Raw genomic sequence first — 13,281 nt, 5'->3', positions numbered from 1 at the left:
GAACAGATGCCAAAATAGCTCTCTCGGAAAATCAGTATAATAATTCAAATGCGTATTTAATGTTGAATTCTCTATTCATTCCTTCCTTCATGGGAGAGCTGTGTCCTGAGCATCCTCTGTGTGCCAGGGGCTGCCTGGGTTCTGAGGGTTACGTTGAACACTGTACTTAGAACTGGCCATTGTCTTTTAAAAGATTTCTCGGAGTCTAGGTTATTTTAGGGCTTGGCAGATATGAATTTGACAGATAGTGATGTCATTTGTAATCACAACAATTACATCTGTAATGATATATGTTAGCAAAAATAAAATCTGGGGCACCTGGATGGCTCAGTCAGTTCAGGGTCGGACTCTTGGTTTCAGCTCAGTCGTGATCTCAGGGTTGTGAGATCAAGCCCCACTTTGGGCTCCGTGCTCAATGGAGAGTCTGCTTGAAAGCCTCTCTCTCTTTCCTTTTGCTTTATCTTTAGCTTCTTAATTCACTTGTCTGGACTAAGATATGCTTAGTTTCTTGGAGACCTCTTCACTTTCCTTGTGGCCCTAAGTGGACTACTTAATCTATCCAGGTATTTTGCAAATTTCAGAAAGTATATAGGGCAGGCAGCTCAAATTCCTCCCCCTGTTTGAAAAGCAGTTCAAACTATAGGTTTGATTAGTGAGTGGTACAACTTCATCCCTGAAAATAACATATTTTATGAAGCCTGTAAGATTAAACTTAGCACGGAATGCCCTCTGGCTACAGGGAAGAAAAAAGCAGAGAGGCATCATTTGTTCTGCTGGGTCCTCATGCCAAGAGACATCGGTCGCCCTCGCTTCTGCTTCTCTCCTGTCAACCCTCGGCTCTCATCCCCTTCCTATTGTGCTTACCACACTTGTCCCTCAGTGTAATCCCTGAAGCCATCAGAGTAATCTCCGTATTACCTATAGAAATACAATATTTTCTTGTCTAGTCCAATCTTCATCTGTTTTATCAGTTTCTTCCATGGAGGAGTGAGGCATGCATGAAACTGAAGAGAAATCTCCTTTTTTTTTTTTTTTAAGATTTTTATTTATTTATTTGACAGAGAGAGAGAGGGAGAGTGAGTGAGAGAGAGAGAGCACGAGCAGGGGTGAGGAGCAGAGGGAGAGGGAAAAGCAAGCTCCCCACTGAGCAGGGAGCCGGATGAGGGACTGGATCTGAGGACCCCGGGATCATGACCTGAGCCGAAGGCAGACGCTTAACCGACTGAGCCACCTAGGCGCCCAGAAATCTACTTCTTTTGATATTATTTACACAAATTCAGGTAGATTTCTTTTTTTTTTTTTTTTTAATTTATTTGCGAGAGAGAGAATGAGAGACAGAGAGCATGAGAGGGAGGAGGGTCAGAGGGAGAAGCAGACTCCCCGCCAAGCAGGGAGCCCGATGTGGGACTCGATCCCAGGACCCTGGGATCATGACCTGAGCCGAAGGCAGTCGCTTAACCGACTGAGCCACCCAGGCGCCCTTCGGGTAGATTTCTTAATCCTAAGAGATAAACGTGGTCCTGGTATTATGCTGCGCAGACAGCATTTTAAGTGCTCGTGATGACAGCTTTCATACTGTGAACCATAATGACAGGTCGGAATTCAGTCCCACAGATGAAAACTTTGCCGTCCTATGGCCAGTCTTCCGCTTTGCCTATTTATTTGTTAGGCTTATTTTCATTTGGCGTGAACTGGTTTGTGTGTGGGGATGTTGTATGTGATTAAAACAAATAAATTTCAGTATCTTTGATACCTCGCCTACATATACGGCCAGTAATGGGTGTCCTACTACCACTCGAGGATTTTACAGTACACATGACATCAAAGCTTTAGGAGGTGGACAGTAGAAGCACTGAAGCTCTTCCCAGCATCTCTTACTCTGGCTTTCTCCCCACCCCGCTGAACTGAACAGGTTGTTGTATTCTGTCCTCCCTCCGTCTGTCGCCAATGAGCTGAGACACAAGCGTCCGGTGCCTGCCAAAAGATACGACAATGTGACCATCCTCTTCAGTGGCATTGTGGGCTTCAATGCTTTCTGTAGCAAGCATGCATCTGGGGAAGGGGCCATGAAGATTGTAAACCTCCTCAATGACCTCTACACCAGATTTGACACATTGACCGACTCCCGGAAAAATCCATTTGTTTATAAGGCAAGTCCAGATCGTATCCTAATGCGGGGCTCCTCCGAGTCTGGATTCTGGGACCCTAACGCTCAGGGGCACTGCCGGCACCTTCTCTGAGGCTAGCCCTGTAGCCATGCTGCAGCCAGCCTCCGTGTATTCCCGGTTTACCATTTTCTCAAATAATTCCCTCTTGTCACAAAACTTTCTCTTCCTGGTAACCGGAAGGAATAGCACTGATGATCCCCTGGTGGAAATGAAATGTTCAGCAGCTCATTTGCACCTACGTTAATGAATCTGTGCAGGTGGTTTATCACACGTAATAGAAACGTAACATTCGTTGTAGTGCTCTGCAGGAGACATTTTTACTGAAATAGATAAATGCTTTGCCTAGGAAAGAAGTCGGAGAGCAGGAGAAGGGCACTGGGGACTCTGATCTGCTTTTAGATAACACTGACTTGAAGATAAACATTTATAAGGCATTTCTGCCCTTTGTTTCAATTAAAAACAGCGATAATATTGGAAAACTGAAGTCAGGGGATTATACTGCTTCATAAAAGCAAGAATGTTAACTAAACCATCTCCAGGCATCTGGAGTAATAGGAGTGCCACAAAAACTGTCTATTTTAGAGTGGTTTTCTGAGGTACACTGGAACACTTTGTGAGCACATCAAAATATAAATGGTTAATGAACGTGATAAATCACTGGGCTTTGGGCAGTGGCTCTTGTGCTGTAACTCATCATTATTTTAGGGAGTTATTGGTAATTAAATGTCCTATTGAATTGTAAGGTATCTGGGGCGAGAAACCAGGAATTATTAGGGGGAGAATAATGCTGTGTCTGTACCTGCCTGTAATCAAAGACCTCAAGTGCCAGTGTGTAAATTTGAAATAATTACAAGGTTTCATCTTATTGGAGTTGAATGCACTAGAATTTTAAAAGAATTCAGAGAAGGAAAGTTTAAAGCTATTGGTAGCCTCGGAAAAACATTGTTTATATATAAAGGTAGTAAATGAAACGGTAATGTGTATTCTAACTAATGAACATGTAAATTATATGTGCTGTGTTAGGTGGAGACAGTTGGTGATAAGTATATGACCGTGAGTGGTTTACCAGAGCCGTGCATCCACCATGCACGATCCATTTGCCACCTGGCCTTGGACATGATGGAAATTGCTGGTCAGGTTCAAGTGGATGGCGAATCTGTTCAGGTTAGTAAATAAAATAGATATTATAATAGTAGTAGTAGACCTTTATGGACATCTGACTCACATTTTTTACCAGGCAATTATTAATTATGTATAAGGAAAGACTCCTTGAGAACAAAGACTGTATATAATCTTTTTCAAACCCATTGTATTCCATTTTTTCATAGAGATGGGAAATCTGTCCACCTATTTGAAATTACCTAGTCTATTTCATGTGCTGAAATCATGAGGATGAGATAAAACTTCCTGTCCTTTCTGGTTTATTTTTTAAAATCTCTTTTCCTGTGTCTCATACAAGTTACCAGATTCATATCTTTGAAATCTTCAGACTTTAGAGAAAGAATGTTTCTCTTGGAAGACAGATTTTGTGAGGGTTTTTTATTTTTATAAATACGCTTGGAGTTCTTCTATTTTATAAATATGCTGTAATACACTCGGAGTTCTAGAGAATTCTTACGATTTTTATATGATGACTCCACATTCTGTAATATAAAGTAATCAAAAATTAGTGTTTTGGTGACAGAACTTATTGAAACAAAGTTTTGATTTCTGCAGATCACAATAGGGATACACACTGGAGAGGTAGTTACTGGTGTCATAGGGCAGAGGATGCCTCGATATTGCCTTTTTGGAAATACCGTTAACCTCACAAGCAGAACAGAAACCACTGGAGAAAAAGGAAAAATAAATGTGTCTGAATATACATACAGGTAAGAAAACATGTCTTAGTATTTACTGATCTGCAAGAAAAATGTCTCTTTACGTGTGGCTTAACTCTCAGTGATTTTGTTATTTTTAAACAGTCGTCATGGGGCGCCTGGGTGGCTCAGTTGGTTAAGGGTCTGCCTTCTGCTCAGGTCATAATCTCAGGGTCCTGGGATCGAGCCTGGAGTGAGGCTCCCAACTCAGCGGGGAGCCTGCTTCTCTCTCTCCCTCTGCCTGCCACTCCTGCTGCTTGTTTTCTCTCTCTCTGTCAAATAGATAGATAGATAGATAGATAAATAAATAAATAAATAAATAAATAAATAAATAAATAAAATCTTTTAAAAAATAAGCAGTCATCACTTAATGCTCTTCGGATTGTTTATTTCTTATTTGAGAAGACTGGATCATTACTCCCACTTTTAATGATTTCACACCATTTTAGGAATTCCCTGTATGATCATTGTTACTAAAACCTTGTGTTACTTTTATTTATTTTATTTATTTATTTATTTATTTTTAAGATTTTATTTATTTATTTGACAGAGAGAGACACAGCGAGAGAGGGAGCACAAGCAGGGGGAGTGGAAGAGGGAGAAGCAGGCTTCCCGCCGAGCAGGGAGCCCGATGTGGGGCTCGATCCCAGGACCCTGGGATCATGACCTGAGCCGAAGGCAGACGCTTAACGTCTGAGCCACCCAGGCGCCCCTTGTGTTACTTTTAAATAAAACTTTAGTGTGTGTCATTCTTGTCTCTATTTCTAATTTAGGTTCATGTCACTTTCTCCATGCAACCATACCGCATATGTCTCTCCCTATTCCCTGTCCCCTGTCCTTTAGATGTCTTATGACACCAGAAAACTCAGATCCACAGTTCCATTTGGAGCACCGAGGCCCTGTGTCCATGAAGGGCAAAAAAGAGCCAATGCAAGTTTGGTTTCTTTCCAGAAAAAATACAGGAACAGAGGTATGACTAAACAGCATGCAATTCCTTTTTTTAAAAGACAGAATATAAATATAGACAGCTAAAAATAAATAAATAAATAAATAAATAAATAAATAAATAAATAAAATCTAGAGAGAGCTAAATTATAATCACTGAGAATATGTTTTATTTGAAAAGAACTCTTGTTTACAGAAATGAACCTTCAAATAAAGTAGCGGAAATACTGAAACATTAATGAGCCAGTTAGAACAATAAAAACTTCTTAGGGGATACTTTAGGGTTGCCGGCTTTTGTCCTCTAATGAAATTAAAACCAAAAGCACCAGATGGGGAAGACCTGTTTTGTTTGTTTGTTTTGTTTTTGTTCTTCCACCATAATCTGGCTCAAACACGGCTGAGGTGAGAGGGCTCTGAGAGACTCCCCGGCCTCTTTCCTTAGCTCCCTAAGCCATCCTGAGGTCACCACTGGGCAGTCAGGACCACAATTTATGGGAGTTTTCTTCATCATGAAGCTTCGGATCCTTCCGAGGGTCAAGCCATCTCTCTGTGGAATGTTTGGTGATCTTTAGACATCCTAGTCCCTTGGGCATTTTTCCCAGAAAGAAGAGCAATTTATAATCTTCCCGAACCTGAATGCTTGTGTAAGGGAGCCTCAGCTTCATGCTAGTGCTATGGTCTTACTCTAGCTGGAAGCCATGTGCTAGAACAGTCCTCAAACACTGGCCCTCCGACCCGGAATCCCGACTCCCACCAGGCTTGCACAAGGTCATGCCCCCTCTGTTCCCAAATGCAGTGCGCTGCATCAGGAGCGAGTTTGATACTTTGTTCCCCTGTTGATGTATTGGTTCTTCAGAGGGCTGTGAGACTCGCTGATTATTTCTTTTTTCCATATGCATACATCCCCTAAAAATGCTGGTAGAGCCTAAGTCCTAAAAGGAATGGAATGCCAAATTTTAAAATATTTGTCTTTATCTTCTTTCTGCTCTTTTTACTTTAAATAGTTTACTTGTGGTGTTGGCATGCTTACGGATGTTCTTCTGATAAATTAAACTCCACCTCAAGTGTTGCTCATTTTAGGTGGGTGGCCCTGTTTCACCCAGAATTAGGGTAGGAGGACAGAAGAACAGATGTGAATGCAGATCACACTTCTGTCTGAAGGAAAAAAAAAGAAAGAAAATATTTTGGGGGATACTACTAGCTTTATTATCACTGAAAATGAATCCCTGTTTATTCCACTTTTTAAAGGAAACAACCCAGGATGATGACTGAATGTTAGACTGTGGGATGAAGAAGATGGCAGAACGGGCTTTTGTTGTCCACTGTCACACGCCAAGCCTGGGAGCCATTATTCCCTGTGGATACAGATTCGCTTTGTCTTTTGCAGTTATCCCAAGCCTTTCTCCTCGGTATAGCTTTCATGATTCATCACTCAACCTTAGCTCTGCTTTTGATTATTTTCAAGGTTTAGTATATTACCTGAAGTTTGGCTTTAGATGTGAATGATGTGAGCTTCCTGTGTCTTAAGATCTACCACAAGCATTGCCGAGCATGGTAATTTGCAAGTGGTAGGCACCCAATAAATATTTGTTGAATTTAATTAAGTGACACTGAACAGTATTTGGTCATGTGTATATATCATATCATGGCTTACCAAATCTGCTTAGTGTTCCATGTATATGTCTATGTATATTTTCATGACTATAATAACATAGAACAAAGTTTATATCATGTCGGTGTACCTCATTATAGAAAACATTTTATAAAGGAGTGAATTCTAAGTTTTAGGAAAAAAAAAATGCCATTTATTTGCAGATTCCCAAAATAAGAATTAATATACCATGCTAAGAAAATAGTGACTATTTTGAATTGTGCTCATTTTCCTTCAAAAATAGAGGATGCACATTTCTGTTACCAAAGTATTTGGTTGCTCACTCAAATCATGTGGCATTATAATTCCTCTAAAATTCTATCATTTGTACTATATCCCTTGTATTAAATCTCATTATCCACATGCAGCTGTTATAAAAAGCTGTTCTGTTTCACACTGAGCTATTACATTAGCCTAGGATAAATGTGAGGCGCTCTAACCACATCCAAGAATAAAATTGGAGACACTGCTGGGATACTCCTGAAAGAGCCATTTCTGGCCTTTATTTCCAGAAATGAGCTTCTATTTTTTAACTTGGAAGAATGTGATTATATCCAGGCCATGTTCAGAAAAGTTACTTTAAATTTGACATAGAAAGCATTCCTATTGGAATAATTGGCCTATTGTTCTTAAATATCTCTGATAATTTATTAATACCTACCTTTATAAAATATAGTGCAACTACTTTTGTGTAAAAATGTTTGTCTTTAAATTTAGCATTTCATATCAGCACATCTAAATATGTATAAATGTCCCATGTTTATGTGTAAGAGAATCTGCAATAAATTATTTTTTCCACTTGTCTCTAGATTGTTTGTATTTCAACAAAAATGATATTAATGTTATTATGGGCCATGTTATTACTCTCATTTTTATAAGTATATTTTATAATTTTCCTGATTCTGCACTTTAAATTAATTTTGATTCACTGTTCTTACACAGTTGAATGGCTCCTCTTAGATAGCCTTAAACCTCAAACGCTGTTTTTCTTTAGTACCAACAAAATGGCAGAAACAAGATTAGACCTGGAGGGCAGATCCACAGATCTATAGGAAATGACAACAGCCCTTGAGGATCTCCGTCTTTTAGGAGTGAAAGACACAGATACAAATAATTAAAATGCGTGACACTGGTAGTGATAAAACATAGTTAACATACTGAATGGACACTTAGCGAATGAGAAAGGAGAGGATGAAGGTAGGATGGGAACAGGAGAAGGTAGGGAGATTGGGGAGGGTTTTAGGAGGGTCTCATTTAAAGGTGAATTAATGCCAGCACTGGGTGTTATATGCAAACAATGAATCATGGAACACTGCATCAAAAACTAATGATGTAATGTATGGTGATTAACATAACATAATAAGATTAAAAGAAAAAAAAGAAGCAAGGCTCTAGGCCAAGTCCAGTGGCCTACGCTCAGTGTCTCCTGTTTCTCCCCTGCCTCATCCTCATGGGCAACACGGATCCTGTGCATTGAGTTTGCTTTGCATAAAGTTCTCTTCCTAATTTCTAAATTCCTTGAAGTCTCTCTGTTGCACTGACCCTGATGACTGCTTCGTATTTATTTTTTAAAAAAACTGTTTCTGGCCAATTACTTCACAAACATTTTTTGGTAAGAATTTTAAACATAAAGAAAAGGTCAAAGGACTTGTATAGGGTACAACCATTCACCTGCCACCTGGATTCTAGAGTTATTAAAAATTTACTAAATTTTCAACAATTCCCTTTTAATCCATTTGTAGCTTTTTGTGGCCTGCTGGATTTTATTTTGTTGAGCTATAACCCAATAAAATTCACTTTTTAAAAGTGTACAATTCAGTAGTCTCTGTATATTCGCAAAGTTGTACAACCATCTAATTCCAGAATACTTTCATTAACCCAAAAGACATCCTGTAACAGTTAGCAGTTGATCCCAATGAATCGCTTCCCCCAACCCCTGGTAATGCTAATCTACTTTCCGTCTCTAAGGAGCGACCCATTCTGACCATTTCATAAAAGCAGAATCATACATATGTGGCCTTTTGTATCTGGTTTCTTTCACTTAGTGTAATGTTTTCAAGATTTGTCTATGCTGTACCATAAATCAGTATTTCCTTACTTGTTATGGTTGAATAATATCCTATTGTATGGACTTTTTGTTTATCCATTCATAAACTGATGGGCATTTGAGTTGTTTCCGCTTTTGGTTAATATGAATAATACTCTTGTGACCATCTGTGTACAAGCTTTTGTGTTCCTGTGTTTTCAGTTCTCTTGTGTGTATACCTAAGAGTTTAATTTCTGGGTCACATGGAACTCTAGATTTAACTTTGTGAGGAACAGCTAAGCAGTTTTCCAAGGTGGCTGCACTAGTTTTCTTTCGCACCAGCAGCGTATGAAGCTTGCAATTTCTCTACATCTTCCACAGCACTTGCTATATCGTCCGTCCTATTGATCTAAGCCATTCTGGTGGGCATGAAGGGCCATCCATTGTGGTTTTGGTGGGTATTTCCCTAATTACTAATCATGTTGAACATCTTTTCATGTGCTGAGTAGTCATTTGTATATCTTATTTGGAGAAATTCCTATTCAAATTATTTGCCCTTTGGGTGGGTGGGCGGTGCTGCCAGGCCACCCATGGGGTCCCCATTGACCGCCTGACCGCCGCCCTCCGCCTTGAAGGCGTTGAGTAGAAGTGCTGATCCAGAGCTGGAGGGGGAATGTCCAGCTGCCCGCTGGGATGCCCAGGATCTGCACCCCCAACTCCCCCATCCCCGGGCTCCCACCGCCCCTGGGCTCTTCTCTGGCGCTGGCGCCCACCGTGGGCGTCCCACAGCTCCGGAGGGACCCGGGCAGCTCCTCCCGTGCTCAGGACTGGTGACTGACGCACCAGGGGCCCACAGAGGCGCAGGAGCGATGGTGGTGGTGTGGGAAGCAGAGTTGAAGTGTGCTGGGCTTTGATGAGGACTGGTGAGGTAGGAAAGCGTGGATGATTACTACACCACATGGGCGAGGAACTTGGCAGGGGTAAAAGTGAGAAGGCTCGCGAACCTCTCTGAACCACGGTATCATCATCTGTAATACAGGAATGCTCATTTTCTCCCTGTGGATTTTTTCAGAGGAAGTGAATGGGTGAGAGGGTCCTGGCATTTTGTTTTCTTTCACTGTCTTGTGGACATTTTTCCTCTTCTGCAAAATATAAGCTTAATAACATTACCAATGAAAGATATTTGGCTATTGAAAAGTTGGGGGGAAAAAAACAAATTATTTGCCAAATTTATAAATTGAGCTGTTTGCTTTCTTAATTGTGAAGTTGCAGGAGTTATTATATTCCGTACATTAGACTTATCAGATCATGATTTGCAAATATTTTCACCTAATATATGGGGTTTTTTCACTTTCTTGGTAGTACCCTTTGAAGCTCAAATTTTTAAATTTTGATGTCGTTAAATTTCTCTCTGTTTTTCTTTGGTTGCTTATGCTTTAGACATCTCCAAGAAACCATTGCCTGATCCAAGATCACAAAGATTTACCTCCTGAGTCAGTTTTTATATGTGGTGGCCCTAGGGGTCCATCTTCATTCTTCTGCTGGTGGAAGTCCACTTATCCCAGCATGATTTGTTGAAAAGACCATTCTCTCCTCACTAAATTGTCTTGGCACCCTTCTTGAAAATAAATTGACCATAAATGTAAGGGTTTATTTTTGGACTGTCAATTCTCTCTCATTGATTGAGGTCTATCCTTATGCCAGTGTCACACGGTCTTGTTTACTGCAGCTTTGTAGTGAGTTTTGAGATTGGGAAATGCGAATTTTCTAAGTTTGTTCTCTAGCAGCTAGTTAAGCATTGATGTTCCTTGATTTCTTCCTCATGTCCTTTAATAATCTCACTTGTCCAGTCTGTGATGACTAATAATCATGACTAACAGGAGTTGCACCTTTACTTTGTGCAAGGTTTTATTCTTGCCACTTTATATGGCTTATTTCATCAACATCCTCACAACCTAAATAAGTGTGTTTTATTTTTTAACATGCCACTGTATTTTGTTTCCTAGCATTTCACTTTGGTTGTTACATCCATTTTTGTTTGTTTGTTTGTTACATCCATTTTTATACAGAAGAATAGTCCGTAGTTTTGTATGTTTTGATGATGTCCTTGTCAGGTTTGGAGAACTGATCATATATTTCCTCACATAACAAATATGAAAGCTTGCCCAATTTTTTTCTGGGATAGTTTAACTAACATTTTCATGACCTGACCCTTAAAAGGTTGGAAACAATTTCCTATGAAGATCTCCAGATTTAGTGCCTTGTTTTGTTTTGTTTTTGTTTGTGGAGTAGCTTTCTATTGTTTTCTCTGTTGCTTCTCTGGGAACTGATCTCTAACTTTTTAACTTAATTAGACTTAATATTAGTTTTTTATTTAAAAAAAACTATCAATTTCATTCAGATTTTTTTTTTTAAAGATTTTATTTATTCATTTGAGACAGAGAGAATGAGAGAGACAGAGAGCACATGAGAGGGGGGAGGGTCAGAGGGAGAAGCAGGCTCCCCGCCGAGCAGGGAGCCCGATGCGGGACTCGATCCCGGGACTCCGGGATCATGACCTGAGCCGAAGGCAGTCGCTCAACCAACTGAGCCACCCAGGTGCCCCTTCATTCAGATTTTTAAAAGTATTTTAATAGATATACAAAGTAAACTTTTATGATACGTAAATTTTTTCTCACTTTTGAAGATTATTTTGCCTCAAATAGTGTTTGTTTTCTTCATTTGTCCCTTAGTCCTGTTAATTAGTGACTTTTTCCTGTTTTTATAAAACCGGCTTTTGGATTAGTTTTACTATTTTCCTATTTTCCAACTTTTAAATTTCTGTTTTAATCATTAATTTCTTCTTTCTCTTTTATTTAATTCAGGTTTTCTTTGTCCTGCTTTTTTGAGTTATATGTTTGTCTTAAAAATTGAATGCTATAAAATGTCCTCTGATAAAAAGCATTTGGACCAGTATTCTGATATATCCTGTTCTAGTTATCACAATTTTTTCATTATTATTATTTTTTTAATTCTCCAATTTTACTTGGTATTTTCCTTTTGTTCCAGGACTTGTGTAATCATGTGTTTTTAATTTTCACTTTTTTTCCCCACCTTCTCTTTTCTTTGTCCCAGCTGTTCTGTCCTGATCAGTATGGATTCTATTCCTGGAGCCATCTTTTCTGTACAGTGTTTGTCCTGGGAAGGAGAATTTGTAGGTTATTTTCCGTTATCATGGATCCCATCACATCCCATCATCATCAGACCTTGCCCTAGTCTCTTTATACTCCCTCAGTAGTTGGTTTCTATAGATTGCTGTTCCAGTTTTGGTTGCTATAGTCTCAGATTGGTTAACTGAGCTTCCTAGTAAGTATGCATTTGTGATACCGGATTCTCTGATTTGGAGACCAGGTCCTTCCTCCTATTTCCCCCCTCGTAGATAGTAACGCCGTCTGATGATTTTAGCTATCAGTGGTTCCCAATCCATAGGTTTGGGGGTACATTTGGGTTGCAGTTAAGGTGATTTTGTTCTGATTTAGGCATCTGTGGGTTTTTGACTTTGCAATTTTAATTGTTACTCCTGTCTTTAAGGGACATTCAGGAAGAGTCAAAAACTACAGTGAACTGCCATCTTCCCAGAATCCAGCGTACATTTAATGAGTGTTAACTTGTGGCAGGCACTGTTCTAGGTGTTGGGGATGCATCAGTGAACAAACATCCCTTCGTTTGAAGCACTTAAATTTCAGTTTTGGCATCTTGAGTATTTTTTAAAGTCTACTTTATTCTGCCTACACGTCTTACTTCAAGCATTCATCATCTCTAAATTAAACAATCACAAGATCTTTCTAAGGCTTTCTACTTCCTGTCTTTCCTTTTTTTTTTTTTTAAAGATTTTATTTATTTATCTGAGAGAGAGAATGGGAGACAGAGAGCATGAGAGGGGGAGGATCAGAGGGAGAAGCAGACCCCCCGCTGAGCAGGGAGCCCCATGCGGGACTCGATCCCGGGACTCCAGGATCATGACCTGAGCCGAAGGCAGTCGCTTAACCAGCTGAGCCACCCAGGCGCCCCTTCCTGTCTTTCCCCTTTCCATTCCCCACTCTCAAAGTGCTGTCAGAGTGGTCTTTCTCAAATCAAAATTACTCTTTGCCTAAGAACACTTAATTGCTATTCATTGTCTAGACACCCTAGGAGAGCATACACAATTGTCACCTTTACCAGCCTTATCTGTTGGTCGCTGCCTTTGTAATTTTCTACTTTGCTCTTTCTGGAATACCCTGTACTCATACTCTGCTGGCAAATTCCCACTTGTCTTTGGCACTCAGTTCAGTGTTCTCTCGTTGGAGATTTCCTAGGCAAATTTAGTTCTTCTTAACCTTATTGTTTCACAATACTTACCATGGTTAGCACATTATTTGTTTATATGTCTGTTTCTATCTTAGGCTTTAAGTTTTTAAGGTTAAAATAGTTATTCCTTCCCTAGATTTATCCCTTGAGCCCACCACAAAATGGACACTTAATGTTTGTTGAGTGAAGGCAGGGAGAGAGCAGTCTCTTTGAGTGGTGGGGTCAAAAATCAGAATTGAAGAGAATGAGAAATGGGGACTGGACAAAAAAAGACTTCAAAAAATGGCATTATTCAATTTGTATTTG

The 13,281-nt window shown here is 39.8% G+C and overlaps 1 protein-coding gene across 3 annotated transcripts in view; it reads left to right on the top strand.

Moving 5' to 3' along the window:
• The window catches only part of GUCY1B1 (guanylate cyclase 1 soluble subunit beta 1), a 51,953-nt gene extending 44,522 nt beyond the window's left edge, over positions 1-7,431 (top strand). For all 3 annotated transcript variants that reach the window (XM_035022843.1, XM_035022844.1, XM_035022845.1), the window contains 5 exons: positions 1,913-2,150; positions 3,192-3,332; positions 3,885-4,039; positions 4,871-4,997; positions 6,221-7,431. In XM_035022843.1, the coding sequence (XP_034878734.1) occupies positions 1,913-2,150; positions 3,192-3,332; positions 3,885-4,039; positions 4,871-4,997; positions 6,221-6,244 (685 nt within the window). In that variant the 3' untranslated portion in view covers positions 6,245-7,431. The remainder of the gene's footprint in view (positions 1-1,912; positions 2,151-3,191; positions 3,333-3,884; positions 4,040-4,870; positions 4,998-6,220) is intronic.
• The last annotated feature ends 5,850 nt before the right edge of the window (positions 7,432-13,281 follow it).

The sequence above is a fragment of the Mirounga leonina genome, unplaced genomic scaffold (genome assembly GCF_011800145.1).
Source record: "Mirounga leonina isolate KUSES-001 unplaced genomic scaffold, KU_Mleo_1.0 Mir_176, whole genome shotgun sequence".
In the NCBI taxonomy this organism is placed as follows: domain Eukaryota; kingdom Metazoa; phylum Chordata; class Mammalia; order Carnivora; family Phocidae; genus Mirounga; species Mirounga leonina.
The sequence above is the reverse complement of the archived record's forward strand: the minus strand, read 5'-3'. Positions and strand labels throughout refer to the sequence as shown.